Below are 26,503 nucleotides of genomic sequence, written 5' to 3' on the forward strand. Positions count from 1 at the left end.
TGTCACGCCCACCCTGTCCTGGACGTTCACCTAGATGCCCTCATTCACCATCACCGGTGAGGTTTCTGGGGTCCGGAGCAGGCTGCAGGCCACAAGCACGCACACTGAAGAAAGCGGGAGAAAGACCTCCACTTGCTGCCAACACATCTCATTAGCCCAGGAAGTCTCGAGGGCAAAGCCCGAAGTCAACCCCAGTGGGGGAGCAGCTGTTGGGACCGCAGAGTGTGACTCGAGGCAAACGCTAGCTTTCTCTCCAATTTTGCCTCCAAAACATAATACACCCCGTCTGGTAGGAAGAACGCCCTCGTTTATCCCACGCCCTTGGAGCGTGTTGTCAATTCCTAATGACTGCAAACAAGCCTGCCACAGAAAATAATTATGCTCATCTTTCTGGTGCCTTCATCAGCCCTCATCTCATTTTAACGAAACCTCTGCCTTTGGAGGGAGAATCCGAGTACTCTCCATTCCCTCCCATAGGAGACTGTCACTCTGGAGGGTCTGGCTCTGGCTGCAAGTGTCATTCCACTGCTACCAAAAACCCGCATCCGTACCTGCTACAAAACAGAACACATACCTGCTACGCTGGAGGTCTTGCACTGCCATTCCTCTGCTCTGCTGTATTAGACTATTACTAACTACAGGACTAGCATTTCTCCAGAAAAAGGAGATGCGTGCCAGGAAACAACATTTCATAGGTGCTTCACTCCTGGATGCCGCAATGCTCAAAAGGACAACCAGCCTTGCAATCCACAGCTGGGAAGGATGGCCAGAGCAGCCCGTTCTCCGAACAGCCACCACCCAGATGCTGGGCCATCGGAAGCGTATTGCTTCCTCTCACCTCCCTCAGCACTGGGAGCGGAATCGCCCCGTTCCCACCGACGTGGTATCACACGCGAGCCGCCTGGGTTCACTTACATCTCTCACTGTCGTTCTGGTCGGCAATGGCCTCCTCCAGGGCGACCGACTTTGGCTTTTTGTCCTGACTTCCTTTCAGCCTTTCCCAGTCAGCGGGGCTGAACTTGCACACCTCGGAGTCTTTGGTCGTGGGGTGGCCACCTTCTCGCTCTTTCATCTCCAACTCTGAGAAGCGCATCATTGCACGCTAGAAAGAGAACGAAGATGGAAAAAAGACACACCTTACCACCAAAGCTATTTCACTGCCCTTACCTTAAAGGAAAGCATCTTCAAAGAAAAGTTTGCCCAAAACCAACCACAATTTATGATACAACTGAGATATTTTAAAATTTAACGATAAAAATGTAAGAGTGTCTATATGTAAGTAGTCACACACTCTTTATTCATAAAGCCATATGTATGTAGAGATATATGCGGTGTGTATGTATAGCATACATACACTGTGGCATAGAGACAGACATTCTCTTTCGAAGGTAAATAAAACAAAACAAAAACACAACGCAAAGAAAGCGAAACAAAAACACAACAGAAAAGAAAACAAATGCACAATGAATAAAGACGACCATGGCCCACAAACTTCCCTTTGTATATTTGGAAATGAAATTTAACTCAAAAGGTTTATGTAAGATTCTAGTAATAAAAATTTGAAGAACTGACCTCACAGTAAGCAGCGGGTAGACATAAAATACTGTCCTCTTGTAATCCTTCCATCTATGTAATTAAAATGGGCACTCAATGGATCATTTAGATAACTTCATCCATTTTTATAAGCATAAACCAATTTTTTTCTTAACATTGCAAAACAATTTGGCTTTATTTATCTTTTAATTAAAAGTAAAATATCTTAAGGAAATTCCTATACAACATCTATCATTCACTAGCAAGTTAAATACATACTCTATCCCTTTAAGCAAGGTTTGTTTTTTTGTTTTTTTTTTTGGTTTGTTTTTTTGGTGAAAAAAAAAAAATTGCACGAATCTCACAGACATGCGGCCGCTACACACCTCCACCAAGTATCACGTAAGGCATTCTAAGCAGCGCTTTTAGGTATATTTGTTAACGTACAGTAACGGCAGAGAAATCAAAGCGATTGATAGGTAAATGTCATGCAGTCTTTTAGACATCCTTCGCAATAATTAAAACTTCCGTTATCAGCATTCGAGTGGAGTTCGCTTAAAATCTACAGAATAACTTAAAGTATCCACTTACGTCCCCTTACTGGACACATTTCAAACATTTAAATTATCATAAGCTGCATTAACCAAATCAGCCCGGTGTCCTGCCCTATCATACCCCCGGCCCCCTCCTCTTCACACATTAAAAAAACCTGACAACTGGTCAGGCTCCTGAAATTCGGGTGGGGGGCTCACCTGCAATGCCCGCTGCTCCCGGCTGAGCTGACTGGAGTCTGCGTACAGTTCGGTAGTGACGCACTTGAACCGGTCCCCCACGTAACCAGCGGAGTTTGCGATTCTCTTTGCCAGCTTAGATGGCTTCGGTTTCAGAACTTTGCCATCGGTTGATTCTGCCTCGTCAGCTCCGTCTTTGGTATAGGTGGGGGTGACGTCCACACTCGGTGGGGCACTGCCCACGCAAAATGGTTTGGGATCCTCTTGGGTTTTCCCGAAAGTGACCGCAGAGCCATCGCTCCCCAGGGCCGGCTCCAGGAACGGAGTCGAGACCGGCATCGCCAGGTTCTCCTTGTTGGTTCCCGCTGGAACATTCTCCTTGCTTAAGCCGAAGACTGGCTGGCCCGGAGCCTGTTTGAAAGTATAGGCTTCGTGGAAGTCACTGATGCGCCCCAACTCCTCTCTCAGGGCAATGAAATCCCGGTGTGGCTGTAGGGCCGGGTCAGGCGGGGGTTTGGTGGGCTCGGCACTCTGGCCGACACTCTCAGCTGTGAAGCCGGGTTTGGACACGTTAGCGTCGGTTTTCGCATCTGGCTCTTCCCGGAGGAGGTCTACGTAGACGAGCTTGTCACTCTTGACGACGGTCTTCCCTTGATTCCAGCTGGGGCTGGGCTTTAGGTTCTTGTCCGCGGGGACTTCTGGATGTAACTTGGTGCTGCCAGCTTCCAGCATCTCAGAAAACCGGTTCCGGAGGCTTGGGTCCTCGTAGCGGGTCCTCTCGTGGGACCGGGACCTCCTCTCCGGTTTCTCCTCTTTAGTGATCTCGATGGGCGTGTGAGGTATCAACATGGGATGCACCATGCCCAACCCCAGCGCGTCCTGGTAGGTCACAAACTCCGGCCTGCCCGTGGGTAGCCCATAGGGCAGTCCCGGCTTTGGGGCGAGGTGCCCAGGAAAGAGACTGCCATTGGGCAACAACACCGGGTGAGGGTAGACAGGGCCTTTGCCGTGTAAGGAGAGGGGACTTATGGCAATGCCCTCGGGCGCTGGGTAAGGCAGGTAACTCCTGGGGTAGGGGATTGGTGGGGACCTGAACGCCTCGTTTGGTGAGAGAAATATTGAGCTCGGCGGGAGGCCATTCTCGTTCGCTTTGAAGCTCGGCTCTGGGTTGCTGGCTTTGGCGCCCTTGCTGCCGGTGCCGCCGCTGTGCTTGGCAGGTGTGGTCGGGGGCTGGCCCACGTGCTGGATGACGGATGGCGTGGTATCCACGGAGCTCCTGCTGGTCTTGCTGCCCTCGGCGGTGGCATTTGGGGCCGGCGACGCAGAGGCTGGGCGGCCGGCGCTCGACACCGACCCCGAAACGTTAGTGACCACGGCGTCGGCGGCGCCCATGCGGGGACACGAAGAACTGCGCTGCTGCGGGATGGCCCAGTCCAAGGCCTTGTTTTTCAGCGGCAGGCCTTTGCCATTGTTCTCTTCGTTAGGACTTGGCCCGGGCACCACCCAGGACGAGGGAGCCGTGCTAATGATCTCAGATCTATAGATAGCACAGCCATTTCCTGGAGGAGATAGAGTTTCTTTCGGAATCTCACTTCCGGAGAGCACTAGGCCGCTTCCAGCTCTGCTGTGAACCAGGACCGTGGGAGCCATCTTTTTCATGTGGTCAGCTTTGGAAGCATCTACATCCACCACTTTAGAGGACAAGTCTAGTGGCTTATCGGTGACGTCTTTGGTAACCGTCTGCTTCTCCAAGAGAGGAGGTGAGCTGCCATCTTTTCTGTCTTGACCTGCTGTTTTCCGGGTGTGCCCGGGAGCTGGCTGGGTGCTTTCGGCTCCTTCTGGAGCCTTTGGATACTTGCTGCTGCAGAGCCTGGCCGCGGGGAACTCGCTGCTGACCGTCATGTATGGCTTCGACAGGGTGACCGAGGGCGAGGTGGAGATCCTGGCATAGTGCTTATGGAATTCGGAGTAGGTGTCCGCAGCGGGCTGGGAGGGAAGGTGGACTCGGGGTGAAGGCCGAGGCGAGGGGGGCAACAGGAGAGCCGTGTCCCCCGGCAGGCCGCCGGTGACCGCCTTGGCAGAGGGCACCCTAGGCTGCTTACTGTTCTGGATGTGGGGATACGAGTGGGAATCGACCGGGTTCCCAGGACTGACGCCCATCTTCCAGGGCAGGCTTTTGTCTGCGCAGTGGACCAGAGGCGGGATGGCTGGTGAGGCCGAAGGCGTCGAGAGTCTCATGGGCGAGGCCAGGGACGACGGGATGTGGGGACTGACGTAGTGAGGTGGCGGCAGGTAGAGAAATCGCTCCCCGTTGGTACAGACCGGAGAATACAGCGGCTGGGCCAGGCCGTAGGACTGCTGAGGTAGCAAGGCCTTGTACATGTTCAGGGAATACTTATTTGGCGAGTCGAGAAAAGGGTAGATGGCTGGCGTGGCCCCCTCCATGTAAGGATTGACCCAGGGCAGCCGCAGGTAACTAGCACCATTGATGTTGAGCGGGCTCTGTTTGTCGCTGGCAGGTCTGTCCAAGCCCAGTGTTTCTGCCGTGGGGACAGCACTTTTTTGTATTCCGGGTGGCGTTTTGTATATAGCACTGAAGCCATTTGGGGGTTTTCCGGAGACAGCGGAGGCCTCCACCGTCTCGGGTGTATTCGGTTTGAACTGCATCTCTGGGTTTCTTTCGGAAGAAAACCCCAGACCACCTATGGTTGTGGCAGCCTCCCGCCCTTTCTCTGAGCCCAGTCCGCACAAGCTAGAATAGACGATGTTTCCGGGGACACGCAGCCCTTCCCGGATCAGGCCGGTGCGGTCCATGCTCAGCGCTGCCAGGCCATCGATCCGATGGGCCGTGGTCGCGTCCACCTTCACAGAAGAAGAAAATGGGTATTACCGAGGACACGCCTTCAAAGCAGCCCATCCCAAAGAGAAAAGGCGGACTAGCTCAATAGGACATCAGCCTCAACATCTGAGCCAAAAGGGTTAAAAAATAAAGGATTCACAAGGTCTTTGGCCCCCTCCCCGCTTATCCAGAACCCTCCTTTGCCTGCCGTCTCACCTCTGTCCAACTAGTATCCTGAAAGCACGTAAAACGTTGGTCCCTTTAGACTTGAGGCCCCTGCATTAATTCAGTCATCTATTAACTCTGGAAGATCCACCTTCTCAGCAGAAATTCTTTGCTGCAACTGAGGTGATACCAACTCCACTGCTCTCAGAACCACCCTCGTGGGGTATAGAACTCGGACTCACCCTCCCCAGGCCCTGTCAGGTTGAGGCGGGGCGATGTTCACTGTGGTTTTTCCCGGATGTAGCGAGGCATTATTTAACATAACAAAAAACCATCTTCAGGGGGACAGTAAGGAATGAAGGACTTGAGCTGTCTCATTTCTAAATCAATAAAGAGGCCATGGGTCAAACTGTAGTTGTGTCTTTTGACTTCCTCTCCCTGGTATCTGAAGACAGCTCTGTTTCATATTTTACTGGGAAGGTAAACCCTAAGGGTCTACTTGGAGGCTACAAATTTATCCAGCTGGGAGCACTGATGTGGCACGTAGCTTATCGAAGAAAAGGCGGCACGTATCCCACCAGTCACCAGGGGACGAGGACGTAAATGGCGAGCACAGCCAAGAAAGCAAGCCAGGAAGAAATTGGGTGAGGCTTCGTCCTTCGGCCTAGGCTTTCTACTCAGCCCTGCCCTGAAACACCCCGCCCTGCCCCCAAAAGGCCCTTTAATGGTATGCAAATGAATGCACGATTGATTACAGATCACTGATACTCAGCACATCAACAGAAGCCATTAATCTCTTACCACGTTGTGATTCAAGGGATTTTCTTCCCTTAGTTCCAGTCTGGCCTTTGAAGCGTCACCATCGTTTACAGGAATTTTCCTATTTAGAAGGACACACCAACTTCATGAAAGCATTCCTCACTTAATCCATCTTTCATAGATTGCCCCAGAATAGACCAGTTTCTAATAACTCCATTTTTCCAACTGCCCTTAAAAAAAAAAAAAAAATCCTCCCCAATGGCCCATATTGAAAGTTGTCCCCAAATGGTGATTCAACCGTACTGGGAAAAACAAAGGAAAGGCAGGGCAACAGGGATGTGAAATCACAAACACGTCCTCGAGTTGGGTAAGGCAGAAATTCTGCACAACCACGTCACCCTCACAATTTTTTCTCTAGAGAGGCTGGGCAGGGCAGTCTGGGCTCTGCTGACCTAGCAGACCCTTATAAGCTCTACCTAAGGACAGGCATGAAGTAATACAATGGCCAAAGCCAAAGGGGGGACCTCAAGGCTGGAGTCTGCGAGCTGGCTACATCAATCACTTCTGTGTTACCCGTGAGGACAGGCTTTCAAAACTTTTCCCCAAAGTTAGGTACCATGTCCTACGAAACTGGTTTCCATGGTGATAATGAAGCCACATTTGACTGTCTCTATCAAAATGATGGGGGATACACACTAATATCATACAAATGTCAGCTGCTCCAGGGGAAGCCGCACATCTGTGCCAGGCTGCTGCGGCTGCCCTGGAACTTGTTATCAGAGAGCATCGATAAAGAAAGTGCTTGGTGCCAACTTCCAAATCCCCAGGATAAAATCACTGACAAGCCGCAGAGAAAAGTTTCATCATTACCCGGAAGAGCAGCTTCAATTATCTACTGCTTAGCTGCCTCTACCTCGCACTCCAAAATTACTGATTAGGAAGCATAACAGAGCTGTCGGGTGACTGAAACCAGGAGCCAGTGGCCTCGCTGAACAGGCGGCGGAGAACCCAGAGAAACCCTGGGCTTCAATGATGTGAAGGGTGGCTATCGCCCCATTTATTACTGAGCAAACTATTTGTTTTAAAAGCACATCGAATGCTGATCCACCTGGGCCCACACTCCTGACATTTAGAGTTAAAGCAGCATATAGACTGGGATTAATTCTCCTTCATAAATATGAAATAATAAATTAAGGACGAAAGTGCACTGAAAGGCCGCTTTAGGGGCTAATCTCTTAAAGGGCGGCAATGCTTCGCTGAGCCAGGTTGCCTGTTAAAACTGTAAATCAAGGGCCGCCAGCTAGGCAGGACATCTCCCCCCTACCCCCTTTGGGCCCACTCTGGCTGTGAGGACGTGAAGGGGGGGCTCTGCTCAGGAGCCCTGGGGAAGGACCCACGCTCTCCCCAGGCCTCAGCCAGACACGCGCATTTACCTGTCGTCGCTGATCCCACACATGCGGACCCTCTCGCTGTTCATCCAGCTGTGAACGTTCCCATACAGGGGGGTTGCTGAAAGCATGTCGTCTTCTTGGATGGCAGCTTTTCTTCAAGCGTCTAGTCTGTTTAAAACAAAAAGAATCCCAGGAGGTTGAATAAAAAAGGAGCCAAAGAGGGAACAAGAGAAACCCTCCTTCTAGGCAATTCATACAGAATGCACTTGGGAAGGCAGACCCTGCTCCATGTTCTACAGATGGCCAGGAGCAAAGGAACACACCTGAGCCAGAGGTTCAAGGAGAGAGATGGAACTTCCCTGGCAGGAGGCGCTGGGGATGCAGAGAGGGTTCAAGAGCCACAGGCCACACCATTCAAGGTACAGCACATGTCACCCTGCACCTGCCCTTCTCCCTTCCCCTTTCCCAGCCTTTTGGAGAACACACTTGGATTGAAAGCGGACGGTGCTGGATTCCAGGGAGCCCCACACTGATTCTTCTTGGGGCTGAAAGGATTGGGGACGGGGGTGGGGTGTGGTATAAAAGTCACAAACAGTCCGGTGTGGCGGTCCAAACTACGACTCATTTCCACGGCTGCGGCGCGTGTGACTTACAGATGGAGGGTTAAAAAGAGTCAGTGGGCTGGCGAGCCACCCCACCCGAGCCCTAGATTAGATTAAGCCCCAAACCTGGGTGGTTTGGCCTGGGAGCTGCAGAGGGAGGCGGCTGAGTAATTCAATGACGCCTGCTCGCTGGGGACCAGCAATCAGTAGCGAGTGCAGAAGTCGTAGCAGCCCAGGCTGCCGGGCTCGGGCTGGGGCTGCAAGTTTCCGGCCCGCGGGGAGCAAGCAGAAGCCACCCGTTTTCCATCTACCGGGAGGAGGGGGGAGGCTGCCGAGGCAGAGGGGAGAGCCCCGCCCCCTCCTTAACTTCCCGGCCCACCAGCCCCACCCACATCACATTCTAGTTTGCTGCATGAGTGAAGGGTCAGGACAAGCTGCATTTTATTAACAGGATTATCACGGCGCGTGATTTATCCTCGTGCAGGATTTTAATTGCTCTTTGGAGGTTGAGCCGTTTCTTTTGACTGCGCTTCAGCCCCATATCCTGCTGTTAAATGCTGGGTTAATAAGTAGGGGAGCCTTTAATGCCTGGGACCGATGGCCCTAGGCAATTCCCCTGCTCGCAGACTCCCTTGTCCGGGGCGGGGGGCGGGGGAGGTCCCCCGGGAGGGCCCCCCCCAGCCACGGCCTCTTTACACAGGACCCAAACTTGAGTGTGAAATCACTGGTGTGCAGCTCATGGGGGAACTTTTCTTTCTCCTCCCTCACACACCCACCCACACAGTTTCCGAAAGCCCAAATGTTCCCTAAGTCGACACATTTCCTTTGTTAGCAGGAAAAAATATGCAAATGCTTGCTTTTACACTTTAGCACACAGAGCTGACTGCCAGGTCGGTTGGGTGGGAGCCACCAGGACTGGGGACTCTTTTTCCGAGAGTGACTAGGGGTGGGGTCGGGGAGCACCTGGGAGACCTGAATCCCAAAGCCAGCCAGACTATCCCTCTGCATTTCTTTGTCCTAACACAGGCTTTTGTCCACCAGCATCCCCCCTCGGCCCCTATACAGAAGAGAACACCGTCTGTTAATCAAGAGCAAGAGCCGCACGCGCAGACACACAGCGCGTAGTTAGAGCTCAACAATGAAGCTGGAGGAGAGGCAGAGATCTCCCAGTTGTGTCCGGCCTGGTGGGATTCTAGAGAAGCTATTTCTTTAGGAAGCGCCCCTTTCTTTAGACAGACTGGGGCATTTCCAGTGGCTGGCCACAGTGCCCCGAAAAGGTGGACTCAGATGGACTTGGGTATCAAGGAAGGTTCTGTGTGGGGTTCACGGGCTGTCCTTCCGTGTTCCGAATATACAAATCAAGTCGGGGGCAGGCCACCACTAGTGCAGGGCCGACCAGAAGGCACGTTCAGCAAAGTGTCCCCTCCCTAACCCCTGCCGCCCCTTCTAACGAAAGGAAGACCAAAAGGAAGGTGTCCAGGGAGGCCTCATCTAAAAGGTGGAGGAGCAACATTCCTCGGTGCAAGTGTCCTGGCCGTGGCTGCAGCGGGAGGGCCACACCATGCCACCCCCTGGCTGGGTGTCATGATGAAATTTGCACATTACACCAGAAGCCAAAGGGTCACTCCATCAAACCCTTAAGAAAAGGATGAGGGAAGAAGCGTGTGTGCCCTCGAAGCCCCAATCTTCTGGTGCCCCAGTCTTCAAAACTTACACAAGCTGCCTCCTACATGTCTCCTTTAGTTGTCACCTTGGGACAAGGACCTCTGAGCACCTGACTGAGGAAACAGAAAGGCCGCTGCCACAATCATCCTGTTGAGCCCTCTCCCCTCCCCTCAAAAAGGGCCAGCAGCCCCCTTCCCTTGAAAGGGCTTTTCTTTAGAAAGGGCGGCCTGGACTTAGCATGAGAGGGGAATGCAGTTTAGAGACACCTGGGACCACTGGGTGCTTTCAAAGCCTCTCCCCGCCCTTCCAGGTCTTGTCTGGTGGGGTTTTCAATATTAACGCCGCACAGATAAATAACACCCAGTGTCAGGATGAAGTGTTCTTACGTGCACAGGGTCAGATGGAGGGTTGAGGCCCCGAGCGTGGTCGGGTGTCATGGGAGTGGGGGCGGGGGTGGGGGGCTGGCCGTGAAGAAACAAGAGGAGGAGGGGCAAGGCTCAGTATTGGATCCTGCTGACTACACCTACTCTCTCACACACACACACACACACACACACACACACTTATAATCTTTAGCTGCCCCATGAACTTTTTGTGAACTGTTTAAAAGTGGAGGTCTGTTGAACAAACAGCGGCGCCACTGCCAGCCATAATTTCATTGCAACGAGCTAAAGACTTTTAACTCTTCAGGTTCCGGGCCAAAGATGGACCTGAGCGGAAAGGGCCAAGGAGCCAGGGCCCTGCCTGGCATGAGGCCCTTCTCCAGAGTGACAGCCCAAATCCTGGGCAAAGGCCATACTGCTTACGCCCCACCATCACTGAAGAACGGGCCCACCCCCCATCTCTCTGGGATGTAGAACTAACTAAGGGGATCTTGGGCGTAAGGGACACAGAGACAGGGTCAGAGACACAGCCATGCTCACTCCTCTTCTAGAAGCGGCTATTGAAATAGTTGGGGGTCTTTCTTACTTTCTTCTTTTTTTTTAACCTCCAAGGAAAAGTTCTTCAAAAGTGACTTCCCTGACCCTTGGCTGTGGGTCATGGTGCAGGGGGCAAATGACGTGATTTAGATGACAAACAGAGCAGGCGCTTTGCTGCTGTATATAAGAGGCTCATCTGCCCTTATTTCTCAACGACCCCCCCCTTTTCTTCCACAGGTGGGTGATGCTTCTGGAAGCGCCAAGATGTGTGAAGTCAGTCATGAAAAGCACTTTACAAGCACCAACCTGTTTCCAGTGGGAGCTGCTAAGCTACACCTTGGCTCTGGGTTTTAACCCTTTTTTCCAGCAGTGGAGCGAAGGGGGCAAGGATGTGGGACAGGGATGAAGAGGGAAGGTGGCCAAGAGAAGGGATCAGCTGGGGAGACGGAGGAGCGTCTGGTTTCTGAAGAACAGACCAAGAATTGTGGTGGCTGCCCGCTGAACACCCAGTTCTGGGAGAGACCCGGCTTGCAAAAATGCAGACTCGCCGCGTGGTCTCCGGCTTTTGGTCTGGCCCTAAGGGCAAGCACAGGAGAGCCTGAGTCTCCCTCGACAGACTTGGGCAGTCATCTGGTCCGGCAGCCAAGAGTTATGATTAGCATCCGAGCTTGGCCTGGACACTGGGGAGAAGAGCGTGATTGGCAGAAAGAGGTCAGAGGGACCAAGATTAGGAGCTGTCACCCCAACCTCGGCATCCCTGAGTGAGGGTACCTTGGCCCTCTGTGAAAAGACACGAGGGGGCACACGGGTCCCAAGCTGCACCCACCACCGTTCTGCCGATTCCTGCCATGAAGACACCATTATGGAACGAGGAAAAGGAGAGAACGTTTGTTTTTTTCTTTAAAGGCGACTTCCCTTGGCAGACAACAAACAGGTTGCAAAGGAAGGAGCAGTGGCCGTGAGAGGCTGGCGTGAGTGCAGGGAGGAAGGCAGCACCAGGCCATTCCTGGCACCTCTCCTTTCTCTCCACCCCAGCTCCTCCTGGCACCAGGCCACTTTCCACTGCCTCCGCCCTTGAGGCGGCTGATGGATTGGTTCAAGTCTGCAGAGCACGCTTGTCAAGTGGCAGCGACGAAATGGGAAGCAGCGCCACCAAACCATCCCAACTCCACTCCAATACTAACGGTGCCCCTTCCTAGGGCCTCGCTCTCTAGGCACCCCTTGCCGCATCAGGCACTTATCCAGTTAGTGACCAAGAAGACCTGGACAGGTTTTGGGGAGCTTCCGGCTCAGAAGGCCGGGCAGACGGCAGGGCTCCCAGCCAGCATGCCATGTGCCACGGTCCTCCGTAGGCTGGGGACCTCTTCAGGGAAGGGGTGTCCCTCACTGCATGGGCATGGCTGGTTCTCTGTGGAGGACGCGCGCGCCCGCAGTCACCACAGCCTCCCAGCTCCCACTCTCATCCACGGCGTGTCTCTGGGCAGGTGGCCGGACCTCTTCAACTTTGGCCCCCTCATCTGTAAATATTTGGCACCGTGTTTTCCAGAGGATTAAACTGCACTATGGACTTGAGTTCTGCCTGGCAATAGCTGGTGCAGGCCACATCTAACCCATTAAACAGCATCTGACTCCACTAAACATACTATGTAACAAACAAACCCCAGAATGGCTGCATAGTTTCTTTGCGGCAGAGGGAAGGCTGAGGCAGGGACACAGAGGGGGCCAGGGAGGGGTGACCTTCTGCAGAGTGTGTGGCTTTCACGGAAGCCCAAAGCTCATGGCGCGGGAGCCCTTCCTGGGACTGCTCAAGCGCAGACTGAGTCACACACAGGCACTTCTCTATTGGCATCAAGGAAGGGAGGGATGAAGAAGTTCCTATTTTAGGACTGGGGGCCGCAAGGAGGTGGGAGATGAGAAAAAGCGGTCCAGGGTGTGCAGCGTTGGGGCAAGTCCTCCTGGGATGTTTTCCCCAGTATGTGTAGCAGTGGGGAGAGGGGGACCCCAAGGATGCCCCCAGGTCGGGGGAAGGGTCACAGGCTTCCTGGGGTGTGGCTGAAGGAGGTCGCCGACTGGGTCCTGTAGCCGGGCATGGGTGCTGGTGGGGGTGAGGGGGGTGAGGGGGGTGGGAGGGGTGATCCAGCCTGCCCAGGCGCTGTCTCTTGGCACACTCCAAGTCATGGCTGTCGCTGCCTCCAGAGGCGTCCCCACTCACGACCCAAGTTTTGCATTAGTAACAGAGCTGCGGAGCGGGAGTAGGGGTGTGACGGGGTGGGGGACGGGAAACTCACGCGGCCGGCCCTGACCTTTTGAGCAACCAGAACCTTCCCTGCCTCCTCCCAGGGCGCCAGGATAGAGCAGCGAGCCACTCGGGTCAGTTGGGAGTGAACTTGGCCCGCAGCGGCGGCGGCGGCTGCGAGTGGGGGAGGGGCGGCGCCCCCTCCCCCGCCTCAGCCCCGAGCGCGATCGGTCGGCAACAAAGGGATTTTCTCTCCCACCACACACACCCGCGCTGCCGCAGGCTCCTCGCCCCTCCTCCGCCAGGTCCCCGCGCGGGGCCGCCCCCCCACACGCACCCCCCGCCCGACCTTCCAGGACGCCCCGCTCTCTCGGCCAGCCCTCGACCCCAGCTCACCCCGCCCGCGCGCTCCTCTGGGCTCCCCCTTCCCAGGCGCCTGCCGCTGAATCTCTGACAAAAAGCAACTTTGGGTGGGCGCACGGAGAACCCAGGATGTGCGGCGGCGCGCCCCAGGGGAGTGGAGTGGGCCCTGACTGGAGACCGCTCCGGGCCATCGTCCTGCGCTCCCTTCGGCCAGTCTGGAGTGTTCTCTCCGTGGACGCCTCCCTCACCTTCCCCGATTGAAAGATGCAAGCCAGGTGTAGCCAACTGTAAAAGGGGGCTCGGGGGCTTGGGGAGGGGGGGCACCAGCAAGGATCGACCGGTAGAGCCGCTGCCAAACCAGGGCTGCCCGCCACACACCCCCTTTCCCAAAAACAGAGCCGTTGCCCCCCGTCAGCTCTTGGACCAACCTCAGACACTTCCCCTTCCCCGTACCCCCCGCCCCCCGACGCCAGGCCTCGGCTTTTTGTTCCTTTCACTTTCTTTCACGGTTGTGCCACACACAACCACGTGTGTATGCAAGAGGGGGCCCCATTTGGAAGCTGGTGTCCCTCAACAGGAGGCAGCAGCCCAGGACAGGAAACCTAGGTTGAATGCAATTAATCAACCTTACTCCTCTCCTCCCCGCCAACCCACCCTCCACACCCCCTCGGGTCTGGTCCCTACAGGCTGGGTTCCCACTTGGAGTCTACACAACCTGGAGGCAAATCCAGAATAAACGATCCATAGACCACAACTCTAGAGGGGGTGTCACTGCACTGCAGCCTCCATCAGGGCTTTGTAGAAATAAAGTGAACTCACTGCAAACTCCTCCCCCCACAAGGAACAAGCTATACCATAAGGCTATTAACGACAGCTATCATTAGTACACACAGGAAGCACAAAGGAACTTTTTACGAATAAAAGATGCATAAAACACAGGGTCCTGTGATCTGCACCCGGGTTCCCTGCTGATTGTGTGCAGCCTGGGAGTCCTGGGAAGGCTGGGGATGAGGGTCAGGGGAGGACAGGGGCTCCCACTTTCTTTACAAGGAACAATAGGAACCCCACGTCTGTTCATCTTGGAACCCGGAACAACACCCCAAACAAAGCTGTGGGAAAACTGCGGTAGATGTGGGGGCCCGTGAATTTTTCTAGCCGTTCAGAGCTTAATTACTCCTCCTTGATCCGTGGGACCAGACACGACACCGCCAAGGTTAAAATGCCCCAAACAGCGCCGAGCAGATGTGAGCGAGCTGGCAGACGCGCAAATGAGGCCTGCCTCGGAGCACGATAACAAGTGACTAATACATTGCATATCGTTGAAAGAAAATTATTTTTCTCTAATTTGCATTTGCTTGGGGGGAAAAAAAAGCCAACCAGAGTCCCTCTTCACAAGCACGAGTCTAATCCTGGAAATACAGCCCGGCTGCTTTAAGAGAGCTGGAAGGAGGGAAAGACTGCCAGTGTTTTGGCGTTGCAGGCTTGTTTATCTTTCCGCCTTTCCTCCAAGGCGAAACTCGTTTTGCAAGCAACATTCCTACAGAAAATGGCACACGTCATAAAAAGAGACCAATTTATAGAACTGGCACCGAAGTTCATGTATCATTCCAGAAGCATCTCCCAGCTCCCCACTAGGGAACCCAACTAGATGTAGAAGTCCACATTATAACTCAGAGAGTAGATCTGGGGGCAGGGGTGGGGGGGGGAGGTGAACCCATAATTTGCAGATATCCTGCAAGCTGTACACTCAGGGACCAAAGTCACACAGAAGGGCAGGATATAGAATTAAGTCAGCTCTAAATGATCCTCCAAAGCCCGGGGGCCAGGGCTTCGAAGCCTTCAACCTTGAGACTGGGGGGAGTGGTTTTTACACCCAGCTTGCCCCAGGACAGCCCAGGGGCAGGCCCATCTTCCGGACCATCCTGAGCCCGCCAGCTTGGACCGGCCCAGCGGGGTATTGCTGCCACCCACCAACTGTTCTCCCTCCCACCCTGGCGCCTCCCCGCAGTGCCTGGCAGAGGACCAGGAACTCAGAGAAGGCCGGGCTGTGGGCATCTAGTTGATTAAGTCACAGAGTGGGTGGCGCTGTGGGCAGACCTCAAGACAGCACCGTTGGTCCTGCAGCTGAAAGGCAAGTGCGCTCTTAAAAACGGGGAAGGCAAAGGGAGATGGGTAATCAAAAGCCGACGTGCACCCCTCCCCACCCCCATTCACCCCCCTTCGGGTCCTGAACCTACACACTTGTGTTTCCAATCCAGGAAACAGGGCCGAGGGCATAGAACACAGCGGCCGCCTGTCTCTTGAACTTGTCTGAATAACAGGGCCATTTCAGAGGAAGAACAACGGCCTTCAGAGCCTCTGCAATTTCCAGAAAGCCTTCAGTTAATAATACATTCTTTCCAACAGGCTTGCTTTAGGGCGGAAAGTTATTTTCCCAAATCTTAACAACCCGGTCACAAGCCGCCGAGGCCCCAGGTCAACAGATCCCGGCCAAACCCCTCCAGACAGTTGACACTCATGACCCCGCAGGCCTTCTCCTGCCACCTCTGCCTAACAAGTTCCCTAAACCACAACACACCAACCAGCGCGCACGTCCACCACGATCCCAGGAGCCAGAAAGATGCGTGTCGCGGGGTGCGGGGGGGCGGGTGCCGCCGCCGAGGGCTCTCTCGCAGCGCATCCGAGGGCTCCCGGGCCAGCAAGCGGCGGCCACCTCTGCAGCTCTCCGCGGGCCTGCATAGTGCGCGCTTTGTGTGAGCGCCGAGGAGGCACAGCGCTGCTCGTGCACCAACAGCTGTCACATTATTTGCACTCGCTGTAAACAGCCTTCACATTCCCCCCTTACCACATAGTTAAAGCCAGACTAACAATCCACAGTTAGAGATCAAACCAACAACAGCAGCATTGTGTCTGCCTTCGCACCAAGCCCAGCAGCTGGCAGGTTTCTCCGGAACAAGAGACCCCCCTCCCCCCACCCCTCCAGGCTCCAGCCAAGGCTAGCCGAGGCAGCAATGCGTGTGTCGCTGCTGATTGTTAAAGCAAGAGAACACAGCCATTTCGCGCAGACTTCTGTGGGGTTCATCAGCTCTCTCCCAGAGTTTCCTCCTCCCAGGCCCCCTCCCCCATTTCCTCAGCTGGGAATAAAGGTTGTTCAGACTCCCAGGGTCGCTTTCTCTGCTCAGCAAAGCGTGGGTCGGCCTGCCCCGGCCAGGCCTGGGGTCCTGCAGCCCTCTCTACCGTGTCCCAGAGGCTAGGCAGCTCGGCACTTTCTGCAGCCCAAAGCCTCGTGTGTTTCGGAAAACCGCCCAACTCCCTGAATCCTTCCTGGTCGCCCCACTGATCAAAATGTCTCCTTTATGATTTTTGGTTAAGTCGAACATTTCCATAATCGTCATTATTAGCGCAAATTACACGCCTAATCGGTCCTTAAATAGATTTTAATTAAATAATCATACAAGGCTCATTTTATGACTTAAGAAAGGCATTACTTTTCGTTATAAACTTTCCACCAGGATACAGAATAATGATAGCAGACAAATACTTATTCTTTGAAAAGCACCAATAACTGATGGGCAGAGTATTGGGAAAGTAGACCCTGCTTCACACCTTCTGGGATCGAAGTGGAGACTAGACAGACCACATCTGCACAACTTTCCTCCGGAGAAGGGAGAGGGGATTTCTTCCTCCAAAGCATTACTTTTGTCTTCTCTTTGGGGCCAGGAGAAAGGAACCCCAAACGTTCCTTTTCCTTGCCCATCTGAAGAGATTTCTCCAGCTTAAAAGTCTCTTCTAGAGACCACTCCTCACCACCCCCATCTGTTTTCCACCCCTCAGTCTGCTGAGAGCCGTGGTGGAAAGCAGGCAGGCTGTGCTTGTTAAATGCTGTGTAAAATGCTGTTAATAAAATAATAAATACAAAGGATGGAGGCTGCTGGTTCCATGGGTGTTTTGACTGGAAATGCCTTGGCACTTGTCATGTGTTTATGGGAGGGCAGACAACTCTAGGATTTACATAGTTTGGACATTTCTGTACTTCATTTATTCTTTCCTAAATGACGTAGGCCTAGAGCTATTTCAAGTTTGCATTTGTACAGAACTGTTAAATGCCTAAGAGTTTCTCCAATTAAACCAAGTTTTAAATCAGACCCAAGGCTGGAACGTACTCTCGGCCTCGCCCCACTCCACCCCTCTGCCTCTGTGGCTGGAGAAAACAAACAGACACTCAACAACAATCCCCTGTCCTTGCTCTCCCCACCTTCACCACCCCCCCCCGGGGGGGCACCTAGGGCAAAGGTTAAGGTGTCTTCAGATTACAGGCAAGGCCCTGGCTACACACACTGGAAAGCACTGCAGTTGGGCGCATCCTGGGCATACTCGAACCTCTAAAATAGTGAGCTAAGATGGGGGGAAAACTGCTGGCCTGGTAAAACCCACTGTTCACAAACAATGTCAGCAAAGGCTGGAAGGCATTCTTTAGAGAGGGACCAGGGACTCATGCCTACTGAAGCTCTTTCAGCACAAAGGCTTTTAGGGGAAGAAGGGAAAAGGGGGGTGGGGGGAGGAGAGAAAGGGAGGGCTCCTGTTTCAGAGCAGGCATCCCCAGAGAGTCAAGAACCAAGTGTAGCTTCAATCAAACGCTGACTTCCCCTCTGGGAGTCTAGTAGGAAACCTAATCACAGTAGCTTACTACCGGCCTGGATCCATACAGGTCTGGTTTTCTTCTCATGCTAGTAATTTTTTAAAATACATATCGATATAAAAGAAGCAATCCCTGACAGACTTTATTGAAAACCACACTGAGACCTCATAACATCCGGACTTAATCCCTATCAAACAAACCACAGCACCTCTGGCCTCTGCAGCGGGCCAGACCCTTTCACCTCTTCCCACCAGGTCTCTCCCCTCCAGCCGCTGCCGTTCCCTCCCCCCGAAAGAATGGCGGGAGGACTTGCCAAAGAGCACCTAGATACCGGTTCTGGAATCAATTCCTAACCATATAAATGATCCCACTTAGGGGGAGAAAAAAAAAAAAATCCCAGCCTTTTCATATGGAATCCTTTAAAGCCCAGAATGCAAAGAACTGTAACAAAGGGAAAGAGGAACCCACGGAGGCAGACCTGGAAGAATAGCCTGAGGAATACCCTTGGAGGGGAGCTTAACCTGCAGGTTGGTCCCCAGACACTGGCCTACGCAGGTCTTAGTGGGGGTGGGGTGGGGGGCGGGCATCTCAGGGGCAGTAGGGAACGGAGAAGCAACCTATAGGAATCTGACCAGTCATTCAAAGCAATTACTAATCCTCGGGGCCTACTATGTGCCAAGTATTCTTTGATCCTAAAGGTGGATAATTATTCCCAGTCTTACAAATGAAGAAACTTACTGAGGCTCAGAGGCCATAAATAACCTGCCCCCAAGGTCACACAGCTAGTAAAAATGGGCCACGGTCAAACTCAGTCCTGGAGTTGCGGAGAGGAGCCAATTATTGGTCAAATTGTGCCATTCAGAATCCCCAAGAAGTTCGGAAGGCTTCCTTAAGCCCTTGTACTCCAACACAGGGTAAAAGAATAGCACTTAACACCTATGAAATTCGGTCCACAAGAAGCCTGGACCCTAGTTTCTCCTACATCCAGAAATCTCTTGGTCCATGTGAAGTCTTTCGAAATTTCTGCCAACATCCTACCCATCTCCCTACACTGGAACACCCTGGTGTGAGGCCAGGGATCCCAACAAGGCTCCACTTTCCCCCTCCTCCAGGAGCCCAGAACAGGCAGTGGGAGGTGGGTGCTACTCTTAGGTCTCTGTAAAAAGTGCTGACACCTGGAACTAGAACAAGGCTTGCCACCCTAGTTTTGCCACATAAAGCAATAAATCAAATTATCTAGACAGAGCAAAAGCCCTTTGGAAAGAGTGCCTACATCTACCTTTCCTAGGACTTTAATGAAAAACCCAGGGACCAAAGTGGGCTGGGGAGGCAATTGAGGGGGAAGCGGCTTGCAAGATGCTAGACCCTCCTGGACTCCTGGGGGTCCCCACAAAAAGCCAAGTCCCGAGACAAGCCAGAGGTTGGGGTTAGCTCTCCTCTCCCCAACTTCTCATCCCAGCAGCTCAACATCCCCTCCGCACCCCATCCTCAATTTCCTGGTCTGCCCCGGGCTTTCAGAAGCTCCGGGAACTATCCACACCCGATGCCACAGAGGCCACAGGCTCCACGACCGAGGGCTGTCTCCAGCTCAGCTCGAAGGGGAACGGGCAGGAGCGCCGGACACTCAGCCGCCCCTGCGGCTTCCCGGCCCCGGGCGGGTGGCTCCTCCAGTGGCTGAGGCGCCGGATGTGTGAAATGGCTCCAGGAGCGCCTGGGGCGGGCCAGGGCCTCGGCAGCGGGAGGGACCGAGGCGATGGCGGAACCGGGTCCTCACCCCTCTAGCCAGCCAAACACGCCCCGGCGGCCCGGCAGCCCCTGGCTCGCAGCCAGTGGCTTTCTCTCTTTTTTAAACTTTCCGGCCTTGGCGATCACCGTCGATTGGGACAGGATTTCCAGCCCCCGCCTCCCCTCCTCCACCCCCTCCGTGCAGGCCCTTCCAACCTCCAGTGAGGTGACCCCCGCCCCTGGGCACCGTGAGTCCCTGGCCCCGGCAGACCCTCCCCCGCCCCCGCCACTTGGGCCACCTGGAGCGATCCGCTTCCCAAAGCGATCGGCGTCCGGCCGAGTCTGGGACTGCTGCTGCGTCCGGGGAGGAACCCGCAGCCTCCAAAGGTCCGGGCCTGCCCGCGGCGGCATGCAGAACCGCCCCCTACTCTCGCTCTCTCCCAAAGACCTGACGCGGGGGTGGGGGGATAGAGTTTAAGGCCTGTCTTTTTAAAAAAAATTTAACTCTTCAGATGCAAGAATTTGGGTGCCCTTGGCATGGTTATGAGCGCTCGGGTAGAACAATAGAAATGGGGGGTGCCGGAAATGGTGCAGGAAGACCCCTATAACCCTATAAACCTCTCCTCCCCCTTCGCAGTTACTATTAGCATTAAAAGATCCCAGTGCCTTCAATGCAATAGTGCCTGTTTATAACTTTTCCCTGCTGGGTCCCCATACCCTAAACAAGCCCCCTCCTCACGTTTTGAAATCACCAGGGCAAAGATCGCTCCCAAATCTGTGACCTCCCGAAGCTCTTGGGCCTCTCACCTGCTCTGCCCCTGGCACCCTGACCTGACTCACCCTCTTCCCCCCAGTAGTTCCTCTGGTTTGCACCTAGACAATAAATTTAGTTTAATTTAGCTTCCGGTCTTTAATTTTAGCAGGTCTCCTTTTTGCATGCAAATCAATATGGCAATTACCATCTAAAAGCTCGCCCAGCCCCGGGTCAATGTAAATTGATCATTGTCCGCCTTCCACAAAATAACACCGGGAGTCTGTGATGCATAATGAGATTATACTGGAAACTGTCTTTTAGATCAAATTATATTTTATGCTGTCAGGATCTTCTCCTAGCGGACTTCCCCGCTAGTCTAATCACGGGGCGCCGGAGCCCATGGGTGCTGAGGGGCGATGGCTGGCCGGGGAGACATGGTTCTAAGAAATAACAAAGTGCGGGGACCCCCCCCCACTTCCAACACCCTCGACTAGGGGCAGGCGGAAATGAGCCTGCGCTGGGAAAGGGGGCCTTCTACAGAAACATTGCGGGGGAAAAGCTTGTTGGTTAATTCCATCCAACCGAAAGTCAACTATCCCTTCCGGAGGAACACATGGGGGGGCAACCAGCGAAAGCCGTCGGGCCGGGCTGGAGGTTGGGAGACGTCCCCGGCCAAGTGCTCGGGGCACAGGCGGCTTGGCTGCCACGGGGGTGGCCTGAGAAGACCTTCCACTCCTGCCCCGGCTGCTTCTCAAGCCAGCGCCACCATCTAGGCCCCGGCAGCGCAGCCAGCCTTGCAAACAGACAGAATCCTGCCGGCTGTACACTCGGGCGAAGCAGCCCGGTCGGGCCGGGGCCGGCTTCGGCCTCCCCTCCCCTGACTGGGCGAGGCCCCTCCAGGCCCGAACCGTGTGAGCCGAGGGCTGGAGGCCTCCAGCCAGGAGAAGGTCCTCCCGCCCCTGCGCGGCCCCCGGGGGCACGGGTGTGACCCTGGAGCTTAACAAAGGGCCTTCAGAGCTCCTTTCGGCCTCGGGCTGGCGGGGGAGGGGTGGGGCCAGCGGAGAGGGGGGCGGTGCGGCGGCCCAAGTGGACCCGTGAGGCCCCCCGCCCCGCCGGGCTGGGTCGGCCGGGCCCGGCGCCCTCGAGGAAACCACCGAGGTGGCATTGCCGGGGCCGCTGGGCACTCCCGAGGACCGTCCTGGGGTTCGGGCGGCTCGGAGGCCGGCGAGCCTCCTGCCCAGCCCCGCGGCCCGGCTGTCGTGCCCGACCCAGCGCGGGCTCCACCCGAGTGCGGTCTTCCCAATAAAAGCTGGAATTCCCGGCTGGGCTCAGACAAAGAGGGACCGCGGCAAATTGACGCCGCGGGCAAACCAAACCCAAGCCGAGTTTACGCGCGCGTCTGGGGTCACAGAGGCGCCTGCTAATCCTCCCTACGCTGGCCGTCCCCGCACGGTCTCCTCAAGGGGGGGAAAAAAAAAAAAAGGGAAAGAAAGCATACCTCCCCTTGATTCCGCCCAGAGGCCGAACTTCGCACTTCTTTCGGTTCAGTCTCTATCAGTTCACTAGGCCCTGCGCCACCTTAGCAAACAGGACTTAGAGGAGCGCAACATCCCTTGCTCCCGACCCAGAGTGCAAAGCTACTCCTCTTTTTCCTCCACCATCCATCCTCTCAGGGTCAAGAACTCAAAAACCTTTCAGAAATCCTCCTACCTGCTCAAGACATACCCTCTTCCCCACTCTAGATGGGAAGAAACTATAACCAGAAGCAATCTTAGTAACTAAGGGCCATCCACCCTTAGCTAGGCACCGTTGCCCTCAGTTTCCCTCTAGCCAAAGACACAGTATTTCCCAGTGAATGAGTGTGCGAATGTGGTTGTGTGGCCCACACTTCCGTGCCCTGGCTCGGTCTCACTGGGCAGGAAAATCTTCATCAGGCATTGAGTTTTTGTCATTCAGCCTGTGTATCTAAGCATGGATGTATGCATGTGAATGCTTTTTGTGTTTCCAAGTGACCCTCTTCACACCTTTAAATGGGCTTTTGTCTCTGGAACGAACTTACAGAAATTCTGCTCCAGTTTCCAGCTCAACAAAGTCTGGGATTTTCTCCTAGAATCTCGCTCTAGGTCTCAGTATTTGCATACCCATGTTTACATTCCTCGCGGCCAGTTCTTTATCTCTTCTGTATCTCTTGTTCCATGTGGGCATCAGAGCCCAAGTGTCTTGATTTGTCTCAGCACATGTCATTCAGGCACACATCTTAATCTGTGCATTCCTGTCTAACACGTACACCTCCCTACGACTTACATTCTTGCTTTGCCTATAATGTGGCTCGTTCCTAGACCAATATGGGTTTGCAGTTTAATGTAACTAGAGGATCCCCTAAGACTACAAACCCTGAAAGGGAGAGGAGGGGGAAGGAGAGAGGAGTGTGACTAATGATTCATTTCTCTATAGGGTAACCCACCCACCAATTTCTACCTCAGGGAAAGAACGAGACCAATGCCTGCAGAGTTGTATTAAATTTTTAGACCAATTCAATGTTGACCCCATGTATGTGTATACAAATGATCGATCTTGTACACATCACTGTCCAACTCCTGTTTGGAGGCTGCCTCCCTGCACATATCTTATTTGAACTCTCCTCAAGTTCATGGTTAAAAGTGTTTTTATTTACATAGACAACTCAAGGACCCCCTTTGCTCTCTCCGATGCATACCTGTACACACTGGCCAGGCATTTCAGGCTTGGGTCTTTGGTCGGCAGCACTCTCGGTCAGAGGCCCCACCGACTAAAGCTCTGAGCAGACCTTCACATACTGGGCCGCTGGGAACATTAAGGTCTAACCTCTGCATCTCCCCAACTCAGTTCCTTAAGTGAGGGTGCCCACTGTGTGTGTTCACACCTCCCCCATTGAGAAGTATCGGGTCAAATTAGATCACCCAGCAGCTGCGTTTGGTTTGTCGAAGAATCGAGCCCAATGTACCAGGATGTGAGATTGCATACACAGAAGAGAAAGAAAAACCCTAAGCCCAGACTCCCGCCTCCTCTCCCCAGGGGGCTACTTTGCCTCCAGGAATTTCTACTACACTCCCCACCCCCACTCTCCCTACCGTCTTTAAAGGGTTAAGAGAAACCCTCGCAGCCTTCCCTCCACCCTGGTCGCTGGGCCCGCAGGCTCGCTCGCTCACGGGAGTCTGCCGCCGCCTCCGCGGCCCGCCCCCCCCCCCTTCCCGTCCTTCAGCCGGGAGGGAGCCTGCATGCCTGTCTAGACCGATCTATCACAGGCACACCAACAACACCCGCGAGAGTGCGGAGACCCTACCCAGGTCCCCCTGCCCGCACGGTTCCCGGCGGACAGAACCCTGGAGCGTGACCGCGCCTGCAGGGTCGGGGTGGGAACCTACGGGCTCGGGCTGCCCCAAGCGCACCGCGGGTCCGCCCCGGCCCCGGCCCCCAGCGCTCCCGCCAGCCCGGCAGCCGGGGCACAGTCACAGCTCTGCGCGCTGGGCAGTCCTATTTTTATCTTGTCTAATCCCAAACTGGGCGGGGAGCACAGGCGTCGTGCTTAGAGAACAAGAGATAGGCGAGGGAGGCGGGGAGGAGCAGCCAGGCAGCGACGCGAGCGGGAGCGAGTTAAAGACACAGTCGAGGCGACCGAGAGCAGGAAGAAAGAGCGGGCTGCGCGGGCCTCGAGGCGCCGCACGCAACGCGCCGCCCGGCGAAGTTACACTCGCCTCCCGGTCGCCCCTCGCCGCCCGTCCCTCCCCACTTCCCAGCGGCGCTCTCCGCAGCCCGGGCCGCGGGGCCCCGGCCTGTGTGGGAGGCAGAGGCCCGGCCGGCCCTGCAAAGGGCTGGAGAGAATCACTAATGAGCTGTGCGGCCCATTGATCCGGAGAACACTTCCTAATTAACTCTCAGTCACCTACTGGTGACAGCGCCTCAAAGGACAGCGCTGGGGCCATCCGAGCCCCAACCCCGACCTGCCTGCGGAGCGCCTGGCGCCCGAACCCCGCGCGCCCCCCTCACTACCCCAGGCAATCGCGGTGAGTGGCGGCGTAAACCCGCACACTAAAGACCAGCCTCGGATTAAACCTGGACGGCATATTAATCACCGCCATCTCCCCCCTTCCTCCACGCGGTGAAATCGTGCCCAAAATAAACACAGGAACCAACACTGCAAAGCCCAGACCAGATAACAGGTCGGGGGTGGAGTGGGAAGGAAGGGTCGAGAAGCAAACGTATTTTCCAAGTGTCCACGTACAGGAGTCTCGGAGGCCGACAATTAAAATACCTTCCACACAAGCAATTCTGTTGGCCAAACCGAATCCAACACCTCGTAAGGATTGATTTCGGCCCGCGGTGTCCGTTTCCAGTGCCACAGGAAGTGTCAGATGGCTAGAAATACCCAAGTCTGTCTGCGTTCACCACCCACCACCTTCTGGGGTGGGCCATTTCCTCCTCGTTTTTATTCCCAAGTCATTTTAAGGATTTTTCTCCAGAGACTACCCCTAGAATCAAATACCACTACCCCTCCTCTGGCCTTCTCTCAAAAAAGAAAAAAACAAACAAAAAAAACCAGCTAAAACCCTGAGCAGTCTACTCTAGACACAGGAGGCTGTACGAATACCTATTTGAAGCGCGCTGGTTTCTTTTTTTAAGGTTTGTTTTTAAATACACATAACCCTCCCCCCTCCTTCGCTCTTCCATCCCCCCAACCCCCCAACCCTTTAGACGCCGGCGGCGCGCGCCCTCGCGCGCGGGCACTCACAGCCTCTAGCTGGGGATCGAGGACTTTCTGGAAAAGATTCATTAACAGCAAATTAAGCCTCGCCACGGCCTCGGCCTACACGCGGCCAGGCTCAGCCGTATCAGGGACCCGGGGACGTGCCCACTCGAGAGTGCAGGCGGCGGGAAGCCCGCCGGGACCACGCGTGCCTCGAGCCGCCCTACTCCGCACACGGCGCCCCGGGGCTTGCTTGGTAAACAGCAGGAGCACGTCGCCGCCGCCCCGAGCCCCCTAGTTGGCGGAGGCTCTGCAGCGCAGCCGCCCGCCTGCTCCGAGCGCGGGCCCCGCGGCGCGGCGGCGCCTCGCCCTCCCCGCCTCAGCCGAGGATCGCGCCCGGGTGCGCAAGTTCCTCTTCGCCCTCAGCCTCTGCGCCGCACGCCCTCCGAGTGGGACCAACTTCCTCCGGCCGCAGACTCGCACACGCCCTACAGGGCTTTCCACCAGACTCCTCGCTGCCCAGAGGACGACCCAGGTCTCGCCCCCCCGCCCGCCGCCGCCCCCGCACGATCTACCCCCACCCCTGGGGTCTCACAACTTAAAACCAACCCCACGACGTCGCGGGGAGGTTGGGGGTGGACCAGGGTGGCAGATTAAAATTTTAAAAGAACATTTACAAAACAAAGCGTCTGACCTGGCTGGCTGGCTGGCGGGCGGGCCGAGTCGGAACCCCTCGCTCTGCTCGATTTCCTAGTATTTTTTTTTTTTAATCCACGTGATTCACGCTTTGGAGCAAGCCAAAAAAAACCCAAAAAACAAAAAAACCGGGACTCCCCTCCCGAGTCGCGCGGCAGCGGCGGCAGGTCGAGCTCGGCTCGGCCCGGGGCGCCCGCCACACACACCCTCGCGCACGCACACGCCGTCGTTCCACGAGCAAGAACGAGCTGCCCCCGGAGAGGCGAGACGAGGCAGCGGCGGCTGGGGGTTTTTACAGTTCTTTCCCGAGTCGAAAAAGAAAGCAGACGGGAACCCGCCGCCCTCCCCTTCCTGCTAGCGAGCTAACGCCGAGTCGAGCTTCCCAGCTTCCAGCCCAGCTCACCCCCCCGCCCCCCCGCCCGACTCGCGGCGCTCAGCGACGACCGCGCTCCCGCGCACACAGGCACACACTGCCTGCAAACTTCCACTCCGCGAACTCCCTGCTCTCCTCCCAGCCCCCAGGGGGGCGGCAGGCCCCCCCCCGCCGCGCCCCTCCCTCCCCGAAGCCCACGCGGGGCCGCTTAGGTTGGCTGCATTTTTAATAACTTACAGCTAGGAAATAAAAACGAAAGCGAGCAAAGCAGCCAAAGTGAAGCGCGAGGCACAAGCTTCGAGGGGTACGCGAGAGTCAGAGGAGCCACCCGCCGCTAGTCTGGGCCCCGAGGGAGGGGGCCGACTGCAGCCCGCCGCACGCACGCCCGC

The 26,503-nt window shown here is 55.2% G+C and overlaps 1 protein-coding gene across 10 annotated transcripts in view; it reads right to left on the reverse strand.

Moving 5' to 3' along the window:
- The window catches only part of BCOR (BCL6 corepressor), a 116,020-nt gene that overhangs the window by 18,548 nt on the left and 70,969 nt on the right, over positions 1 to 26,503 (reverse strand). For 5 of the 10 annotated variants that reach the window (XM_082446333.1, XM_082446336.1, XM_082446335.1 and 2 more), the window contains exons 2-6: positions 7,461 to 7,586; positions 6,070 to 6,148; positions 2,286 to 5,126; positions 1,573 to 1,626; positions 916 to 1,102 (exon numbers count right to left, since the gene is read on the reverse strand). In XM_082446333.1, the coding sequence (XP_082302459.1) occupies positions 916 to 1,102; positions 1,573 to 1,626; positions 2,286 to 5,126; positions 6,070 to 6,148; positions 7,461 to 7,546 (3,247 nt within the window). In that variant the 5' untranslated portion in view covers positions 7,547 to 7,586. Of the gene's footprint in view, positions 1 to 915; positions 1,103 to 1,572; positions 1,627 to 2,285; positions 5,127 to 6,069; positions 6,149 to 7,460; positions 7,587 to 8,983; positions 9,458 to 9,734; positions 9,799 to 25,739; positions 26,057 to 26,503 lie in introns of those variants that run through there. The other 5 variants (XM_082446331.1, XM_082446338.1, XM_082446332.1 and 2 more) reach the window with 4 other exon arrangements.

Source organism: Balaenoptera physalus (genome assembly GCF_965194825.1).
Source record: "Balaenoptera physalus genome assembly, chromosome: X".
NCBI lineage: Eukaryota > Metazoa > Chordata > Mammalia > Artiodactyla > Balaenopteridae > Balaenoptera > Balaenoptera physalus.